The 21,330-nt window shown below is 41.5% G+C and overlaps 1 protein-coding gene and 1 long non-coding RNA gene across 2 annotated transcripts in view; both read right to left on the bottom strand.

The window, feature by feature from the left end:
* The window catches only part of LOC125388291 (uncharacterized), a 334,710-nt gene that overhangs the window by 181,849 nt on the left and 131,531 nt on the right, over nt 1-21,330 (bottom strand). The gene's annotated exons all lie outside the window — the stretch shown is intronic.
* Calm2 (calmodulin 2) lies at nt 1,060-13,437 on the bottom strand. The gene is made up of 6 exons (XM_087907289.1): nt 13,300-13,437; nt 8,404-8,434; nt 3,293-3,436; nt 3,103-3,209; nt 2,476-2,611; nt 1,060-1,693 (listed from the first exon to the last, which is right to left on the bottom strand). The coding sequence occupies exons 1-6, from the start codon at nt 13,300-13,302 to the stop codon at nt 1,665-1,667; spliced, it is 450 nt and encodes a 149-aa protein (XP_087763415.1). The 5' UTR covers nt 13,303-13,437; the 3' UTR covers nt 1,060-1,664.

Genomic DNA, 21,330 nt, shown 5'->3' with positions numbered 1-21,330 from the left:
GAAAGTATGCTCCAGGCAGAAATAGGAGGCTCGACTCTACTGCCCAATGAAGACTCACAAGTGAATACCTATTTCTACAAAGCTCTCACACCTGACAACAGGATCAGCAGTCAGCAGGGTCTAACTTCCCTCCCTCCCTCTAGAGCATGAGGCAGTAACCCCACTGTGTAAAAAGATGCCCCACCCTCTGGGGCAGTCCCAAAACCTCTGGGCCACAATAAGCAGGTACAAACTGCACTCAGTGTTTCAATCTTTGCTCTGGTTTGCTATGGAATTAGGTATTTAAAAGGCAGTTAGAACAAGAAAAACCTTGATAAACCACATCTTGAGCTTAATTACAGAGAAAGCAAGCAAAACCTAAAGCAGTTTAGTTAGCTGCCTATCTTAGACCCTTTTGGTAGACCATGTTGTGAGCAGATAAGCAATCACAGCTGAAGCTTCTCTGGTTAAAGAGCATACTGACAACTAAGAAACAAAGGTGATCAGTGTCCTCCCACTAGCTACTGACAAAGCTGCAGCTATGTGAAGCTATGTGAAAGGCTGGTTCAGCAGTTAAGAGCACTTGCTGCTCTGGCAGAAGACCCAGGTTTGGTTCCCATCACCCACATGGTGGTGCACAACCATCTGTGACTCTAGTTCTGGGGCTGAGGGCAGTAGGCACACACGGTGCATATAAATACAGGCAAAAAACATTCACACAAACCCAAAAATTTTAAATTAAAAAAGATGGTAAACACTAAATATGTGCATATACCAATTCCTTACAAAAGGGTTTTCTTTTTTTCTTCTTGGAAACAAGTCTCACTGTGGAGTCTGGGCTGGCTTGGAACTTACTGTGTAGACCACGCTGGCCCCTGAACTCTTAGACCCACCACCTGCCTCTGCCTCCCAAGTGCTGGAATTAAAGAAGGTGCCACCACGCCAGGCCATAATCTTTCTAAGAGCAAGGCAGACAGGCAGTTCCTAGCAAGAATCCATCTCAAAAGACAGATGAATTACACAGTTGTCCCAGAATTATTACACCAACAGGCATTAAATCACTCAGATTCAGAGCAACAATTGGGTAAATTGTAATTTTTTTATTGGAAAACAAATATACAACTTGGAATGGATTTGAGGCAAATTGTGCCATAAGCAGATTTTAAGTGGCTAAACAAAGTTTAAAAAGCAAGTAACAATAAAAGAAAATGTTTCTGGTACAATACCAGCAGTACAAAAAAATAGTGTACGAGTACCTGGATAAAACACCCGTTTTGCAATAGTGCAACTTTGAAGAACATATTGTTGACTGTCCACAGTCCACGCAGAGTTACAACTCCACACTTCAACAATAACATGCTGACAGTTCCTAAAAACTACTTTAAAAAGGCATAACCCAGATGTTCCCTCATTTGACCAACTCCATCTAAGTTTAGATGTGCAGAAGGGCTTGGATATATCCAGAGTAAGCCACATGCAACATGTTACTTGATCAATTTTCTAAAATAAGGTTTAAGGACAATGACAGAAGATAAGGGAAGAAAACATGGAGGAATGAAATCCTAATTACTATACATGCATATTTTTTGACAGTAGGGGGAAACCTTTTACAGATAAGTTACAAACAAAGAAAAGGCAAATAAACAATTTTGTACAAGAAATTTAACACATTCTGTACAATGTCTTCACTTTGCTGTCATCATTTGTACAAACTCTGAAAAAAATAAGAAACACAAAATTATGAGTCAAAGACAAAAGGACATAAGCAATCCTAATTACTAAACTCTGCATTTTCTATTCCTTTTCTTGAATTTACACAGAAACAAGAAAGGCAGTTTGTGGCCAAAAGTTGGAACTTCATAAATCACTGTATTTGGGATCCTTAAACATGTAACAATTAACATTAGGCCTGTGGACAGAACTCACTGGTGGAATGCTTGTCCAGAATGTACAGGATGAGAGAACCTTGGCTTAGTTTAGACCTGAATTTTGTATCTGCTGAGTTAGCAGTCAATACTGTAACTTTTATAAAGTTACATTTTATGCTATACTTACAACTGTTATGAAAAATACAAGTGAAAAAGTGAAATGTAAGTTTAATTCCCTAGAGTCCATGTCTAAAGCTGCATTCCCTAAAATGGGCATCCTCAAGTTCCAAGTGGCCTAAGATACTTTTGAATTCAAACAGTTTCAGACAGGAGTCAGAAAGAAAAAAAGAATCTAGTCAGATACAAAGTCTATTAATTTTATTTTAGGGAATCCACAGTAAAATTTGAAACTTTCCAGTTCCAGTCAATTTCCTAGGTGCAGGTGTAGAACTGACATTCTGAGTTCTTAGGTGAGTGATATAGTCTTGTTGGCAAGTATTTTAAATGATATAAATTTAGTGAAAACTATTTTAGCACCCAAATTTTAGGAGGTAAAGATTACTGACTTTTAGCTATGTAACCCCTCCAGCAATCTGAAGTATGGACTAAGGCAGCAACTGTGACTCACCTTCATAGTTTACCTGCCCGTCACCATCAATATCTGCTTCCCTGATCATTTCATCCACCTCTTCATCTGTCAGCTTCTCTCCAAGGTTTGTCATCACGTGGCGAAGCTCTGCTGCACTGATATAGCCATTGCCGTCCTACAAAAACGTAGGAATAAATGTCTGAGTGAGTGATATTTGAATTGCAGTATTAACCAATGATTTCATCTTCGAAAAAAAAAATCACATAAATTGGGGGTGGTAGTGGTGCATGCCTTTAATCCCAGCATTCAGAAGGCAAAGGCAGGTGGATCTTTGTGAGTTCAAGGCCAGCCTGATCTACAAAGCGAGTTCCAGGACAGTCAGGACTACAGAGAAACCCTATTTGAGGGTGGGGGAAGGTAGACTATTCACATAAAGTGAAGAGAATCCACACTTGGTTGGTCTATAAATGTCATTAAGAAGGATGTCCCTATATTCCAAAGGCACATAATGTATCCTTTGCAAGGAGAGTCATGACTTGGAAACCCAAATTCACACTCATTTCTTAAGAGCCTGACACTTCTGTTGGTTTAAACCATCAGAAAAGAATACATGTAGGTCCCATTAGCTCCATTTCATTCTCTCCACATTCATTCCTTGAACTTTACCTTATCAAACACACGGAATGCTTCTCTAATTTCCTCTTCACTGTCTGTATCTTTCATTTTTCTTGCCATCATTGTCAAAAATTCAGGGAAGTCAATTGTGCCATTACCTGAAAATCATTTGTACAAGCATGAACTAGAATGTAAACACCCCTGCAATGCACCTTCCACACCCCCTAAACTAAAGACTTACCATCTGCATCTACTTCATTAATCATGTCCTGTAGCTCTGCTTCTGTGGGGTTCTGCCCAAGAGACCTCATCACAGTCCCCAGCTCCTTTGTTGTTATAGTCCCATCACCGTCCTTGTCAAATAGTGAAAAGGCTTCTTTGAATTCTGTCAGAAAGATCAAAAAATCCAAACATGCAGATTAAAAAAAGATACTTCCCCATAAGATGTACTAATTCATCAGGTGGTGGTCACGCATGCTTTTAATCCCAGTGTGTTCACATTGAGCTACCTCAGGAAATTCAATAATACAGACAGATGTTTAGGTCACTTCAAAGGTTAAAGCTACGTCTAAAATCAACAAAGTGTTTAAAAAGTGGTATCAATGCCTGTCTATCTCTGCCCCAATTTATACTTTCTAATTTCATCTCTAGACACACCTACATCTCCACTTTGTCCACTGACATACATGTTCATGAATATAAAATTTCAAATTTTATAATCATTTTCTCTTTAAATTCAAAGCAAGAACATCTAAAACAATGAACTGGGTCAGTTTTCTAGCAGCAAGAAAGGCCTACCATCCAACAATGTTAGTAATGAGTTGACTGGGGCTGGGGAGATGGCTCAGCGGGTAAGAGCCCTGCCTGTTCTTCCAGGACCCAGGTTCAATTCTCAGCACCCACATGGCAACTCACAACTGTCTGTAACTCCAGTTCCAGGAAACCTGACACCCTTACAGACATACAGGCAGGCCAAACACCAATGCATACAAAATAAAAAATTATGAAAAAAATGAGCCAATCAAGCTATTAAAGTCCACTCCAATCTAAGTGGAGTACTATAGAGAACAGAGGCCAATTTTGAATAGAAAACTTCAACCTTATAAAAGTGAAATTCTTCATTCAAAGACTTTAAGGTCATGAAGTTGTAATTATGTTCCTTCTAAATCAAACATATCAGGAAAGATGTGGAAGAGCAATTTTATCTTCTGGTAGGGAAATTAATAAATTTAAATATAGTACTCCCAAGGTCATACCAATGGATACTAAGAAAGCCACTCCCCTACAAATCAGGTATTTTCTAAGTACATTAAACTCTGCTCCATGAAGATGTGTACCTGACATGTATAAGAGATGGCACAGTGCCATGCTTGTCCACTTCTGTCCCGATTTGTACTTTCAACTCTACTTGACATCATCTCTAGACACTGACTGTCCACGGACACACACGTTCACTTTAGTACTTACAGCACAAATGCACCCATTGAACTTCAACCAGCTTAATGCGACTCACCCAAATGAGAGGTCAAAGTTCAAACTCTCTTGGTTTCCAGAAGAGCATTTTGATTTTTTTTCCCACCCTACATTAACAAGGCTCAGGTTTTTGTCTCATTTTATGGTCAAATGCTTATCCTTTTACTCCCTGGTCATTTCATCTATTTCCACTTACAGCGAAGACCTCCATCTAACTCACCTTTCTGACTGCCCAATAATACAGCTTCCCCTTGGCTAACCTCAAGCAAGATATGTAATAAATAAATTCTCTCTATAATCCTCAGCAACTCCAGGGAAGTCGCTTCAATTGAAGCCTATAAACAAGTTGTATTAAATGCTACTCGTTCTTTTTTCTCTTCTCTAACTAGTATTTTGGTTCAAAGTTCCACACATCTTTTGCTTGTACTATTAAAACACTTAATTGGGTTCTTTTCTGAAAATTACCCACCATTACCAGATACTATTACCTTTTTGGAAAGGCATGTTACTTTCTTTAGCATAGAAAAATTGTTCAACTTCTTATTTAGATTAGGCATTGCTGACTTCTTTGTACTCTAGTGAGTCTTTCCAAGCATAGACAGTTCTAGTTCATTTAAATATTACTTATTTCCTGAAGAACCCATCTACTATCAATCAGAACTTAGAAATTGACTGCAATAATTGAATAATTGTACACAACACCAACCTAGATCAACCTAATTACTAAACAAATCAAGGTATTCCCTACCTACAAACAGGATTTGGTAAAGACTAATTCACTAAATTTACATACTTTTTAAAGTTCTAAGTGCCTTTTCACAAATAATCAGTGTAGGCACAGACTATCACCTACTAAATTATTAAAGGGTTCAGTATTTAGAATTATGTATTTATTTACATTACATTTTCTACATACATCTGGCTATGAAAATCAGTAAGTACATAAATTCCCAGTGTTTAAGATGGAACAACCAAGCTATTGCTATATGGTTTAACTAAGCTAAATTGTAGGAAACAGATAGCTTAAGTTTAGGTATTCTAAATCTCAAAGATTTAAAACATCCATAAAACAGTCCACAGTGGTGTGTACCTATAATCCCAGCACTGGGGAGGCTGGGGCAGAAGAATTACGAACGAGAGACCAGTCTGGGCCTTGTCTCAAACAAAATTATTCATGCTATACCTGTTTACAAATACAATAAAAGAAGTAAGGACATTATTTAAAGGCCAAATTTATAGTCATACATTAAAGGCTCTCCATTCTTTTGTTTTTTTTCTAGATAGGGTTTTTCTGTGTAGCTCTGGCTGTCCTAGAACTCGCTCTAGAAACCAGGCTAACAACACTAGAGATCCATCTGCCTCTGGCTCCTGAGTGTTGTGATTAAAGGGGTGTGCTGCTGCCACCACCTTTTGCTGTTAATATTTGAAAGCTTTAAAAAAAAATTTTCTGTGCATTAGTTTTTTTTCCCCCCACATTCATGTCTGTGTGAGGGTGTTGGATCCCCTAGAACTGTGGTTACAGACAGTTGTTGCAATGTGAGTGCTAGGAATTAAATCCAGGTCCTCTGTGGAAGAGCTGCCAGTGCGCTTAATCACTGAGCCATCTCTCTCCAGCCCCAAGACTCTTATTTTTATGCCAAAGACTCAGAGATATGAACAACTCCTTTAAGATATATCTCAAAATATACACTTTATATCCCATCTGCTTTTATAGTTCACTTGATCTTCAAAAACTAGCACAATCTGTACATTCATAGATGCCTTTTATTATAAGTGTTAATTCCCATTAATGATAAGAAATACAGATCCAGGAGTTAAAATGTTAGCATGCAGTAAAAATACTGTCATAAATATCTTCTATAGTGCACCTTTATCATTATGTTAACTACTACTATAAATTGGATAAGAAAGTTATTTTAATCAAATCTGGACCTTGAAAGTCTAAGACTGAGGTAGATTTCATTTTTTTAAAAAAGTACCTTTCCTACCAGTCTTTCAAATGTCAAACAATAAAGTGCAGAGTTGTAACAAAATTAACTCGTTATTATGTCATACTACGACGGGGTATTCTTTAATAAAGCAATATACACTTACTTGAGTAACTACTTCACCTGAACAAGTCGCTTTTTCTCTAGACCAAGTTATTTACTGTTAGAATTTCTAACTAAATCTGTAGTATTGACTATTACAGTATGAGGATTAAAATAGCTTCAATTGTTCATACAATGTTTCATTATATGTCCCCATCTGGTCAACATTTCTTTCTGGAAGGACAAGTGACTTAAGACTCCAAAATATTATTGTCTACCAGTAATCTACCAGTTATGAGAAAAACAAAAACCACAACCGTGCCTCTAAAGCAGCGGTGAACTTGAGGAAGGGCCTCACTGGGGTTGTAGGCAGTGTGCTCTGTATCCTGGTGTCACACGTCTTGGAGAATAAAATTTATCCTTTCAAAAACCATGTAGTACTTAGGCATATGGTAGGCACTGGGCTGTAAAAACCAGTCAGTCAGTCCACCTGCTCCTGGATTTATCTTCATAAAATTTTAAATTTTAGTTCCTCAATAAAACCAACTCAAAAGAATGAACTTAGGAGCATTCAGGAGGGGAAGGTAAAGGGTCACAGGATGCTAGAGACCAATCTGAATGATACAGTTAAACTGTCTCAAAAACCCAAGTGCTAGGATGTAATTCAGTGCTAGAGCACTTCACTGGCAGGCAGAAGGCCCTAGGCTCGGTCCCCAGCACCAGAGGGAGAAAGCAAACTGCTGCTGAATTATTGGGAACACTGAAACAGTTAGATTAGCTACAAATCTTATGAGGCCAAGCACAGTGGCGATGCCGATAATCCCTGCATTCAAGAGGCAGAATTAAATGAGTTCAAGTCCAGCCAATTCTTCCTAACAGGACCGACCTTGTTTTCAGAAACAGAGAAAGAAAGAACACAACTGGCAAACTTTCACAACATTTCAGAATTAGCCAGTCATCTCAAAATAAGAATAAAACCAGTTAAATAGTACAGCATAAAGACAACGGGTTGTATGCATTAAATTCATTTACTTCCTCCAAAAGGTTAATCTCAATAGGTGTCAGGCTTTTAAAGCCAAAATTCAAATGACTACAGTGGCATTTGTAAAAGCTAAGAGTTATAAAATCTGAAAAGGAACCAGAATACTAGTGACATTTGTTAAGTGTTTCTCTAGGGAAACAGTTACTCACCAATCTCTAATACAGACTGAATATTGTGTTATCTGAAATGCTTGGGACCAGAAATGTTTCCAATTGCAAAGTATTTCCTGTGTCACATACACCTTTATACACTAGAAGTCCCTTTTTATACAGTGTCTTGTCATTCTGACCACAACCCATCTGCGGATGAGGTAGAATGCACAATCTTTTATTAATGTTAGCACTCAAGTTTTAGGTTTTGGAGAACCAGTCTTGTAGAGATTAGGGCCTGTCTAATCTGTATTTAACCCAAATGTAAAATACCAACTAATTTAAAGTCAGTGTAAATTCAATGTTCATTTTTCTGACTGTATATTTCAATGTAATTTAGTTACTGTATATACACCACTTGCCCCCCTTTCTATGGTAACTGACTTAAAGTTTCCATGCCTGTTGGGTGACAGTAAACAACACAAAAAATAAAAGTAAGAAAACCCACCACTAGCAGCTGGTATCTATTCTCATTCTCTCTCTACACACACACACACACACGTACACTTATAGTCACAACTAACAAAGCAGGGCTAATTACTGCATTTATAATACATTCAATTTATCACCATTCATGACATATATCAAGGTATCTTGAGTTTTGTTATTCAATTTATAATAAGCCCCAAAGGATGTAATTCACCAGGGTATTTCTTACCTGCAATCTGCTCTTCAGTCAGTTGGTCAGCCTACCAAGAGATCAGAAAGGTGGGTTAATGACTTACAAGTATGTAAATTAGCAACTACAGCAACAAGTTTTAAGTCTTTCAAGGTTCATGATGTTCAATGATCCCTAGAACACAATGGGTAGGCACAATGTGTGCACATTGGTTTTATATTCATAGCTAAACAAGTCTGACTCCAAGATTATGCCAAATACCTCAGAATGATTTGAAACTTAAAAATTTAAACATAAAAATATATCTAGAAATATTAGAACATTTAGCATTCTTATTTTAAACAATAAAAATCCTACAAAACCAGTTTCCTTTTTCAATTAGACTACCCTTTGGGTGGGATGGGAGACAGGGTTTCTTTGTGTATCCCTGGGTGTCCTGGAACTAGCTCAGTAGATCAGGCTGGCCTCGAATTTAAGAAACCCACCTGTCTCTGCCTCCAGGGTCCTGGGATTAAAGGCGTGTGCCACCATCTAGCATAGACTACCCAAATTTAAACTAACCTCCTATGGCAGCTTTTAAATATCAAATTATTAAGGATTGCCATTCAATGACTTAAGAAATGTCAAACTGAAAAGTCACTACCACAAATGGTTAAACACAACACCCTGACACAAAAGTGATTTCCCACACCTAACGGAGCAGAGGGGTGAGAAGCACCACCACTTTTACTACTCCCCTGACTGGCAGGCAAGTGCAGAGATTCTAAACAAAATACACAGGCTTCTTGTTACAGCCTCCACCTGTAAATACTCTACTGCTCATCTGTGCACACATCTAACACCTGGTATGTGGTCCTGAGCAGCACTGCCAAACTACTGCTAATTTAAAATCCCACCAAGAAGCCAGTCAATGGCTCACATGACTCTCACTGCTTGAGATGCTTGTACTCTATCTCTGAGTCCAGGCCAGCCCAGTCTACATAGAAAGTTCCAGGACAGCAAGAGCAATGTGGTGAGACACTGCCTGGTGGTGGTGGTGGTGGTGAATAAAAAATAAAAATCCCTACTAACATGGGGTTAAATGTACTATGATTACTCCATTATCTTGTTAAGGAAAGAAAAACAGCCTGCTCCCTCATGTTTTAAGTGAACAGATCCCTGGGGAAGGGCTGAACCTTTATATGGAATGACCTCACATATTTCTCTAGTGAACAGCATAAGGATTTGAAAGGGAATCCAAAAGATAATTTTCTTCCTCAACAATTTTGATTTGATTCATCATGGCACCATGGTCATTAGTCGAAGGCCAGTCCAAGATACTCAGCAAGATCTTAATTTAAAAAGCAACATTCAATTTAAGCACAATATAAATTTAAATTAATTTATTTCTCTTTGAAAAAACAAAGCAAAAAAGGGCTAGGGATGTAGGCTCATCACTACAGTGTTTGCCAAACATGTTAGGTCCTGGGTTCAGTTCCTAGTATTAAGGAGAGAAAAAAAAGAGGGGGCGGGGGGTCAAGGAGTTAGTTGACCTAAAATTGAAATATCATCAATTATGTTCAAGTGGACAAGGTCCTAAGATAAATGTATTTTCCCTGTCTAAGTTCCAATCCTTGAGCACCCATTTCTTGCTGTGGACATGACTCAACCTCTCATAGGGAATGTCATCTACACCAACAACCCTGGAGCTAATGATTAGCTATCACTCTATATAAACTAAGCAAACAGCTTACAATTTCAAGCATGGTCATACAAAGTCTTTACAGCTAAACTCACTGTGCTCCACATTAACTTGAAGCAAAGAAAATCTACTTGCACAAACTGAAACCAAAAGGCACAAGCAGCACCCTACAATAAAACGAGGCACGTGAAACCAACTGAAATTATTTTAAGCCTAAAAATGTTAAGCTTAACTGTGTAGCAGGCACTGTAATGTGTGGAAATCGGAAGGAATGTACCCTATGAATTAGTGCAGGAAAGCAGCCAGTGACAACATGGATTTCATTTGCAATATGTTGGATCAAAAGACACTAAAGACAATCTTCTAAGAGTCTTAAGTTGGCTTACAAACTCAGAATTTAATGCCCCAAAACGGTCCAGTTCGGTTCTCCCTGTCTCCTAGCAAACATAATCTTAGGACCCGGCACAAACATCACCTCATGGAATGAATCAGGCACACAGAAACTAAGTTTTTCAGACAACTTGAAAACCTCTCAACTTTGCTTCCAAGGTTTCATGAAAAGTCTTCTTTCTTGACTTTAAGGTTTTAGCATAAACTTTACCAATAAGTTCTAGAATTTTTATTCCTCTTAAATTTTACTCCTAAAATCAAGAGTTTAAAACTACCTAGCACTCAATTTTTCCAACTTCTCTTCCGTCTATGGAGAGTGCCATTTTCTTAGAACCAAAATTAGACTTTTGGGAAAATACCAGCTCATTAGCATGTGTTTATCTCAATAACGTGAAGACTATTCACCAGAGAGATGACTCTCTGGTCCTAACTCTCTTACTTCTGCAACCACTGATGTAATCCCTCCTGCTGTTCTTGTCGTTCCAGAGATTTCCAATATACTTTCAGGTCCCACCCCAACCTACTGAACTAGATCCTGCATTTTGGGTCACCAGTGTAGATCTGTATCAGGAAACCCGTCTGCATTATAAAGTCACCTGAACTCAATGCAGTGGTACACGTTCTAAATAGCACTCAAAAAGGCTGAAGTGATTTAAAATTTAAAAAAAAAAATCTGGCATAATTATCTGAATAAATTTATGATTCCATGGACTTTAAAGTGAAGACAAATGCTGCATCTTCATTCTGTTCATTTCCTCAAATTCTACTCATGTACACAACAAACGCTTCATATATTATTTTCTTCAATTATAGGAATTATTTATTACCTGACATCAAAACCAGTCTATTTCTGTAGGAAAAGGTCTTTATTCTGACAGATGGCACTAAAAGAGAAACCTATGGAACTAACTTCACAAAAAACAGGATCTTTACTGAAATCCTAAATTCTAGCTGAAGTTAGACATTTCTATATTATAATGGAGCCAAAACAAATTCTTCTATTTTCAGCTTAGTGGAACAACTTAAATACACTCAAAATATTTTCTACCTCTTCACATCTTTTATCACCCTGACCTCAATAAAATATTCCTTCCAATAAAAAAATTTCAATAAAAATACATTAACTACGTGTAACTCAAGAGTTTTGTAACCAATTCTATATACACTGTCCCAATAGGATATTTTTTCTCTTTATCAGGGTCCTCAGAATCTATGTCTTATAAATGATGAAGTAACCAGAACAGTTGTTAACAGAAACCCTCAATGCATTTAACTATTAAAAACTTACTGAAGAAAAGGACCAGTGTAAGATATAAATTATAATCTTCCAATAAAATTTTAGATTATATCTTGCTAACTTAAGTAAAATTACAATTCGGAGTGTCGATTACATGCCTATAATTTATATCCTATTTCACCTTTGAGAACAAACTCAGTCAGCATATAAAATTCAGAAGTTATATATCAAAACACAAAGAATTCACCAAACTTAAATGAGTGCTAGCTCTCTCCAAGGTGAACTCTCCCCACACCCAAACAGGCTGGAGGTTTCAGTTGGCAGGAATCCCCAACTAGTGTTTAAGATGTCACCTTGCCTCCTGGACACACCCATTGCTGTAACCACTTGGCAGAGGGAGTAAAATAAGTATTGCAAATTATCACCCTCATTAAATTTTTTTTTACAGGAAACAGGAGGTTCCAGTATTATTTTTTTAAATCCTTTCTAAAATCGCCTGCTTTCCTGTATACTCTTGTACTGTATTACCGTAGAAAAGAACTAAGATCGGACGGCAACTTCGACACCGAAACACCAGTCGTTTTCAAGGAACGCCGCGTGTGGTCGAGGTGAACAGGAGTGCACCTGAGCACTCAAGAATTTAGCGACTCGCCCTTAATTGCTACTTTAACACTTTCACCAGCTTGCTTTGGCTGTAGGCGGAAAACGCCTTGGAGCCCCTAACTGAAGTTGGTTGCTTTTGCTTTACGAGCTGTGTTATTTGGAGAGGGCGCCCGACTTCGGGCAAAAAGCTTGTTTTCTTCGTCGATAAACTAAAAAATAGTAAAATACTAAAAAAAAATAAATAAATAAAAAATTAAAACATCGTCTGGTGCTGGAAAACAGCACCAGATGGAGTAGAACAAGCAGCACTGCGGGCGGGGTGGGGGGGGGATGGGGGAAAGCTGCAGGGCCCCCCTCCCCCGTCCATCCCCGCAGCGCCGCGGGCCGCCCAGACCTCCGCAGTCCTGCAGGTGCCAGCGCAGCAGCTGGGGCGCGAGCCGAGCCGGGCGGCGGCTCCAGGTTCCGCGCGCCCGTCCCCACCCCCGCCCCCCACGGCTGCTCCCCGCACGGGCTCGACCCACACAGCTCGCCCCCGGCCCGGCTCGCCTCTCCTCGCGGGGATGCCGGCTAACGGCGCCCGCTCGCCCCAGGGCCCCGCGCTCCCCTCCCACCCTCCCCCACCCTCGACGCATGGCGGCCGGGCGGACAAAGGCGCTTCCTGGCGCCCGCGCTCGGTGGTGGCCGTTGGCGGTTTGAATCCGGGCCCCCGGGGCTGACCTTTCGAGCAGTTAGCAGCTGCGCGCCCGCACGCTCTCCCCGACGGACCACACCGTCACGCACTCCCCTCCCCCCGATCGAGCCTCCCCAGCCAAGCCCCGCAGCGGTCCCCCCAGACTCAGAGGAAACCCGGGAGATCCCGAGCGGGGGACACCTGCGACATAACCGCCACAGGGGCCCCCTGGCCTCTTTTGCGCCATCCGTCTGGCGAAGTCGGCTCCTCGAGGGTGTCAGGGAGGGAAGGTCCCCTCTCTAGTCAACCGGCTTCAGCATCTTTTCCCCACCGGCAGCTCGGCTACGCACTCACCATGCTGCAAGGGCTACGGGTTTCCAAGAAGCGTCCACACAACCACTCGGCTCGCTCACTCCGCTCGGACTAATTCTCCGCCTCTGCCCCCAGCTCCTCATAAACACCTCCCTCCGCCAGATCCCTCCGCCTCACGCCAGATAACGGAACATAGAGAACGAGTCCCGGCCAGTTTTCCCCCCTCGCCCCCCCTCGGACTCTCCGGGAGACCCCCTTTCACCACAGTCACTTGGCAGACCAAGCAAGAGATAAAGGGGAGCAGGGGAACGGATGACGTAAGTGGGCTTCTTTGCCAGGCAAGCCGTTAGAAGGCCGGTAGAATCGCGCCTGGGAGGCGCTACTTTGCGGCGCGGAGGAGCACCGCGGCGGGAAGGGGTACGCCGATTGTCGTTGAGCTAGCTTCTGATTGGCTGTTTTGTACCTGCAATGCGTCACTTGCTCTCGCAACCGGTGCTGCTTCTGCTGTTGCTGCTCCGGCCGCGCTGTCCTGGCAACTGCGCCAGGCGGCAGCGTGGCTCGCTCTGCGCTTGGCTGAAGGACCTTCTTCTACCCGGTCCTCCCATCCACAGGCACATACACACCTTCCCGTCCCGTATGGAAGTGTCGGTGAAAACAAGCTAAGCCAATAAATAAAGCTGAGGGACATCCCCCCCGCCCCGTAAACGCCCACCAGACGCCCAACTTCTCAGTGTTGCTGCATCGTGTACGCCGCTCATTTTCCGTTTCATGGTGATGCAGAACCCATGCAGCTCAGCTGATAGACTAATCAGAGTGGGGCTTCCGTTTATGCTTCCCCTTTGCTTTCCTTGCCCTGCGGTAATTTATTAGAAAGCCACTGAAACCCAGAGTATCTGAGAGCGTGTACTGCAGGTCTCCCCAGGTAGCCCCTTTGAAATCAGAAGCCCAAAGTAGACAGCCCGGGAGAAGATGCCGGAAGTTGAAGAGGAAATAAGGGTCTAACACTCAAAATACAGTTCCCAGAGAAGATTGATAGCTCAACCACGGCCCAAAAAGAATTCCGAAGATAGCGAATTCAGAAAGAACTTCCCCCCAAAACAAAAGCCCCACACATCCACGCAGACCCTCGAAACCTAAAGAACACAATTTTTTAAAAAGTCAAGCCAGGATGAAAGCTGACCCACTGAACAGAAACCTGCCTTCGCAATCGTTTTCTATTCAGCAAGAACATTTCCATGCTAGCAGCTACCTGCACTCACTTTGAGAACTTCAGCTGAATTTAACCTCCATCACCCAAACTAAGCGTTCCCTCACACCTTTAAACATATTTTTAACCGAAGCCAGAGTTGGGCCCTCTTTCAATCATACAAATCAGACATTAAGTGACCTTCTAATGAGCTTTAACAAACTTGAGACACTTTCAAACGAATGCCCACTCAGTGAAGGAAAAAAAAAAACTGTTGTCCTTGCTAATGATATTGGAAGGAAAGAGAACTAATTAACCTTATCCTAAATGGAATAAAGTTCATTAAGTGAGACTATTACTTTAAAATGGGAACCTCTACTTAAGAACACTGCATTCTGGTAACTTCTAGGTTTTTCCAAGGTATGCCTCAGAAATTTGTCCCTGACTCCCCCTCAGATCTTCAGATAGAAGACCTACTAATGATTTTTTCCCTTCAGCTGACTCACTAAAAATATTCTGTCTTTACACAGCACCCTATTAGCATGCAGTGATTTTACATATGAAATTTTTAGTGGTGGGAAATTGAATGACAAAATGAATAATCACCTTCTCTAGGGAAGAGATTTTTAAGAGGATTGGTGCATAATGTATAATAAGTCTAGTATACAGAAGTGTGCTTAGAGAGGCATGGGGGTGCCCAGATGCAAGTATATAGCAATAATTTAAAAAAAAAGAATAAAGGAGTCAATGATGGTGGCGCACATTTTTAATCCCAGCACTCGGGAGGCAGAGGTAGGTGGATCTCTGTGAGTTCAAGGTCAGCCTGGTCTACAGAGAGAGTGCCAGAACAGTAGAAACCCTGGGTCAAATAATAATAGTAATAAAAATAATAGATATTGGAGAGTTCTTCCAGGGTTTTAGGTAGATTTTGATAAACCTCTCCTGCATAACCTTCCTTGCCTCAAGAAGAGAAAGAAAATAAAGGGCAAGGGTTACATTTAAAGCCACTGTGGTTTATGTGTATCTGAGACTGTTCCAAGTCAATTTATTTATAGAGCACTTGTCTTCCGAAACATGACATAGAGCACTGCCTAACTCTGGCAGTAGCCGGCTAAGAAGCCAAGTCAGCGATGACCATCCTGTCAGAGCCTTGGCAGTATATTTTTTCTGTCTGGTTCCCATGGTGAAATCTTAAGAGTTCTCTACCTTTGCCCATCTTGGGAAAAATGAGAATGTACTTCCTCCCTCCACCTCCTCTTCCTCATTTGCAGAATTGAGATAACACAAGTCTTATCTTTGGACAGCTTCCTTCCCATGCCTTCTGCTTTTAGCCAACTTCGCTAGTGAACAAGGGCAGAGGGACAATCACAATGACATTCTTGAATATAGAGTCTATAGGTTTCTCAACAAATGGAAAAATTTAAGCCCTAAATTTTCCAGGGCATTGATCATATGCAACGACTCAACTTCTCTTCTTTGCATCTAGACTGTGTACTAGGTATGTAACCTTGGAAAAACTGGGACGGTAGGACACAAGTCATTTTCTTCTAGAGTTCAGAGACTAGGCGCCCTGGTTGAGAAAGTTAAGTTGATTTTTCTTTAACGGAGAAAGGTTGAGATGATGTGTTTGCTAGCTTTCTGTCACTGTGACAAAATCCCTCTCCAAAGCGAGAGAGAGCCACAGCTTCTGCTCTGAGGCTTCACAGTCACCTGGCTCTGTTGTTTCTGGGCCTCTGGTGCAGAGAAAATATCCGGGAAGCAGCAGGAGCCAGAGTAAAGCTACTCTTGGCAGCCAAGAAGCAAAGAGAATTTGCTTTTGTGATCAAGTCACTCCCCCAAACCCATTAATCCATGAAACCATGAATGAATTAATCTATTCATGAGGTCAGAGCCCCTGTGGTCCAATCGCTGCCAAAAGGTCCCAACTCTGAGCAATGTTGCCTGTATACCAAGCCTTCCACACGTGAGTTGTTTTAGACTATTTATGTTCCAATCCAGAGCTGGAGAGATGGCTCAGCAGTTAGATATTTTAGCTGCTCTTTCAGAGACAAGGGTTTAGTACCCAGCACCTACATTGAGCAGCTCCCAACTGTCTGCAGTTCCTACTCCAGAGAACCCAGTGCCCTCTTCTGGCCACCAGAGGCACAGACATTCTTATCCATGCAAGAATACACACACACACACACACACACACACACACACACACACACTAAAAAGCCTAAATGCTAACAGAGAGGAATTCAGCCAGATCATATTTTGCCTACTGCCTTCTCAGCTCAATGAAAGTTGAAGAGTACTTGGCAGGAACTGACTCATCGCATCACCCTGTAGGGTTCATGCTCACACACATAGGAAAGGCTGAGACCTTCAGTGTTGACATTGGCATACTGGGTTTTTTTTTCTCATCAAAAAAAGTCTTTGAAATATTAGTTTAGGGTGCCCCTCCAATTGGGTTGCTTAAAACTGATGGTTTTCTGGAAATGTTGAATATTCAGTGCTAAGTCCAGACACTTTCAGGAAAATTGGGGTGTTTAGTCATTTAAAAACCTTGACCACTATTCAATAAATACCAATAGCCTATTAGACACTCTCAATGCACTGTGACGAAAGTGGACATGGGAAACCATAAATTAACCGGCACGGGAGATACTTTCTAGACACTGTCACCCTCAGTGCCTTTCGTGTACTTTCTGTTGACGCAACAGATATTTCAGATTAAGGCAAGGAATGAAAATTCGTCTCTCAGTTCTGGGGTCTGGGAGTCCAAGAGCATGGTTTCAGGACTCTGTGTGGTCTAAGTACCTTCTTGCTACATCATATCATGGTGGAGGGCTTCGCCCCGTGAGACGGACCGCGCGTGCTAGTTTGTGTCTCTCCCCTTCCACAGTCACTGTGGAAGGCCCCCCATCTTATCTAGTACTAATGACTCCCCAAAGACCACACCTCCAGTTTCCAGGGACACGAGTTTGGGGTCTAAATGTCCACATGTGAGATTTTAGAGGGCACATTCGTGTAACGTGCAGGAATCCGGGTGGAAGTGGAGAAGGAGAGAAGAAAGGGGGTGCTTAGGTCATGCATAAAAAGACAAAGGAATGGGAGATGTGATCATTGTCATTTCCATCACTACGTTACCTTCAGAGAGCGAACGTATATCCCTAGGAGGGTAGACTGAGGCAGGAGCCTACCGTTTGGCCGTTTGAGCAGGGAATTCTCTTGTCCTGGGGAAACGGAGTAACCTTGAAGGTGTGTATGGTAGGATGTGATCTGGATAGCAAGAGCCCCTCAGTCCTGTGGGGAGGTGTGGCTAGAGGGGGACCAGATTGGAACCCTCAAAAGGGGGGCCCTGTCTAGAAATCCTGAAAATGCTGCTGGCATCTGCTGTGGGGCAGGGGAAGGGGGAGAGAATGCCCTAAAACAGCCATATCCCAAAGAGAACCCATGATGTTCCTCTCTGACCTGTCTTTCCCAGGGTCATTGAAAGAAGCCTCCCACCTCACCCTGTCACTCATTCTAAAGCATCTGCTTCCTGCTTCCTTCCTAGTGGTCATTGGCTCATGTTTGACCCAAGGCTTGCACCCCATCCGGATCCACTATTTCTTCCTAACTCCACCAGCCCTGTCCTGTGAGTCCAAAGAGAAATAGTTGTTTTCTCAAAGTGTCTTTTAAGTGTAGATGAATAAAGAAGGGCTCTAAGTTGGGGACAGAGGAAGGGAGGGAAAAAGAGAAGATAATGAAATTCTTGTGGACACTACTCGGGGAAGATGGGGACCAGAAGAAGGGGGCAGGAGACATGGAAGGCAGCGAAGGACCATGAGTGAGATAAACGCGTGACGACATGTGGATGAAAAGGCCAAGAGGAAATCCGTCACTTCGGGTTGGCACAGACTCAGTGACTAAGGCTGCTTGCTTTGCAAGCACAAGGACCTAATTGGACTCCCTGGGACCCACATAAAAGCAAGACATGGTCATGATGCCCCCAGCAGTTGGGATAAGAGATAAGCAGGTCCTGGGTGCTAAACTGAAACATGAGCTTCAGGTTCAGTGAGAGACCTAGCTTCAAAGGAGTAAGGCAGAATGACAGAAAAGGACATCCAACATCTTTCTCCAGATTCCAGACACACACACACACACACCACTGTTTCAAACAAAACAAGTTTGCTAGACATGGTTGTGCACACCTTTTCTTTTTCTTTTCTTTCTTTCCTTTTTTTTTTTAATTGAGACAGTCTCTCGCTATGTAGCTCTTCTGTCCTAGAACTCTCTCTGTAGACCAGACTCAAACTCAGAGATCCACCTGCCTCTGCCTCCCGAGTACTGAAAGCGCTGGGATCAAAGGTGTGCACCACCACACCCTGCCTTTCCTAGGGTTTTCTTTAGTCATTGTGTAATGTTGTTTATGATATTTCTAAATTGGGTTTTTAATTGTTTTTGCCTCTCATCTTATTTAGAGAATATATTAGCATCATGAAATTAAGAATTAAAGCAACTAACCATCAGATAATTAAGCTTAAATAAATTGTGCTTTTATCCTCACAATGTTTGCACAGAACAGAACTGATTTTGTTGCATCATTAGCAGCACAGAAGACTTCATGGAGATGTTAAGTTTCTGCAAATGGACCTCAGATTTTTACTTCTCTTTCTTTGGATTGACCTGGTTTTTAAATACTTTAAGAATGACAGGTAAAACTCGGGCAGTCGGTCCTCAGGACTTGAAAGGTTGGTGTTATTGGAGACTGCTCTCTTTTCTCTCATCCTTTTCCACTCTTTCTAGGCTCCCCTTATGGAACTGAGGAGAGATGGCTGTCTGCTCTGAAAAACTTTAAATGTTCTAACTAAACTGTTTTACATAGAGGAAAGGTGTGCTTTAATTCCAGGGTTTACTCCACGGCCACTTGACCCCATTGCTTTTGGAATATGTCATGACCCTGAGAGTTCATGGCCAAGGATATCTGTTGACTTCTTGCTGGCCAGGACACAAAGACACAGAGAGGAAGAGCCTGGGTCCCAGTGTCCCCTTCTGAATTGGACATTTTGTGTTTTCTATTTATAATATTGATATTTCTGCCTTCATCCATGCTAGGCAAATACTTTACCGACTGAGCCACACCCCTAACCCCCAACAGTGATATTTCTGAAATATTCAATTCAGTTTACCTATAAAATATCTGTATTCTGGGCTTGTCTATTCATTTCCTTATAGCATTATTGAGTTTGTTCTTCTATTTCTTGTATTTCTTTTTTAACTTTATTTAACTTTATTTCATGTACACTGGTATAACAATGTCAGATTCTCTGGAACTGGAGTTACAGACAGCTGCGAGCTGTCATGTGGGTGCTGGGAACTGAATCCTGGTCCTCTGGAGGAGCAGTCAGTGCTCTTAACTACTGAGCCATCTCACCAGCCCCTATTTCTTGAATTTCTGATAACCTAGAATATAGTTAAAAAGTTTGACAAGATTCAAATTGAAGACTCTGGGAAACGTATTTCACAGGTATATTTATATATTTCACATGGTATAATCTGAAGAGTCCATGAGAGTGTTGTTCTATTAGCCATGATGGTAGATTTGATCACTTACGATGGCAGACCTCATCATTGGATATTCGTTCCACTTTCAATTAATAAACAGCTGTGGGAAAACACTCTGTCCCTGTATAAATATCTGGTGTTCTTATAACTCTTCACCTATGGATTTTATTTTCCAGTAATGGCTCTTGTCTAAACCAATAATTACACTTAGGGTTGAAAAATTAAGTTTTTCTATTGTTGAATCAGTCTATATGTATTACCTCGAATTCCTGTAAAGAAATATTCTCCTTAACCCTTTTCTTCTCATGTGAGCATTATTACTGAATGATACGGTTTTGGTGCTCTCTCTCTCTCTCTCTCTCTCTCTCTCTCTCTCCTCTTTCTGTCTCTGTCACTGTCTTAGTTTTTTTAATGTTTATTTATTTTATGTGTATGAGTGACCTGTCTTGTCTTCACACACCAGAAGAAGGAATCAGATCCCATTACAGATGTTTGTGAGTCACCATGTGGGTGCTGAAAATTGAACTCAGGACCTCTGGAAGAGCAGCCTGTCCTCTTAACCACTGAGCCATCTCACCATCCCCAGTGTCTTAGCTTTTGATGCTCAACTCATACCAGATTTGGCCAGTATGAGCAGTTCGGATCAACTTCAATGTATTTTTGCCATGACTCTATCAATCTTGGAGTTCTGTTTGGCTTTCTGGCACAAAATGTCCCAAGTGTAACTTGTATTTTCTCCAACCACACCTGTAAGCAGCCATCTTACTCAAGGGTCCTCAGGGACTTTAGACACATCTTCAACCCCACTCATTTTAAACACATTGAAAGTCATCATCATGTATTTATTTTCAGGCTGCTCATAAATGCTGGACTGGCTTTTCACTAGTCCTCAAAAATTCTTCTTCACACAGTCTTTATCCTGGTGCCTTGTTCTCTAGGCCATCTCTGGGTAGTCCTCAGCATGTTTTCCAGTCCTTGCCCATGCTGTCTCATTTGAGAAAACCCCTGAGCCGAACTGGAAAACAAAACCCGTGGGAAGCTGGTGGAAGGAGACTTACAGGGGCAGGGCTTTGAGGGGAAACAGGTGTGGGCCCTCCTCTGCTCTCACCACACACTCACAGCATTGCTGCTTTCTGCTCTTCTACTGAACAGAGGGGTCTGGGGTTAGAGCAGGGGCTCTGCTTTATTTTGGAGTTCAAAAAATCTTTTTTTGAAAATAGAAGAAAATAAAATAGAAGTGGAAGTTCCTATACTAAATGTAAATGCAAAAGTCTACCAATATGAAACTAGAGTATAATTCAAGGTAACATGTATGATTTTGGAATTCAGAGCATAAAAATCCACATGTGTGTGTG

This window comes from Myodes glareolus, chromosome 6 (assembly GCF_982192425.1).
Source record: "Myodes glareolus chromosome 6, mMyoGla1.1, whole genome shotgun sequence".
NCBI classification, from domain to species: domain Eukaryota; kingdom Metazoa; phylum Chordata; class Mammalia; order Rodentia; family Cricetidae; genus Myodes; species Myodes glareolus.
This window is presented reverse-complemented; position numbering and strand designations above follow the sequence as displayed.

Excerpts from the sequence above, each read along its gene's own strand:
- Calm2 (XM_087907289.1), bottom strand. Across the intron at positions 3,437-8,403 it reads GACTGAAGAGCAGATTGCAG|AATTCAAAGAAGCCTTTTCA; the intron begins GTAAGAAATACC and ends TCTTTCTGACAG. Across the intron at positions 1,694-2,475 it reads CGGGCAGGTAAACTATGAAG|AGTTTGTACAAATGATGACA; the intron begins GTGAGTCACAGT and ends TATTTTTTTCAG.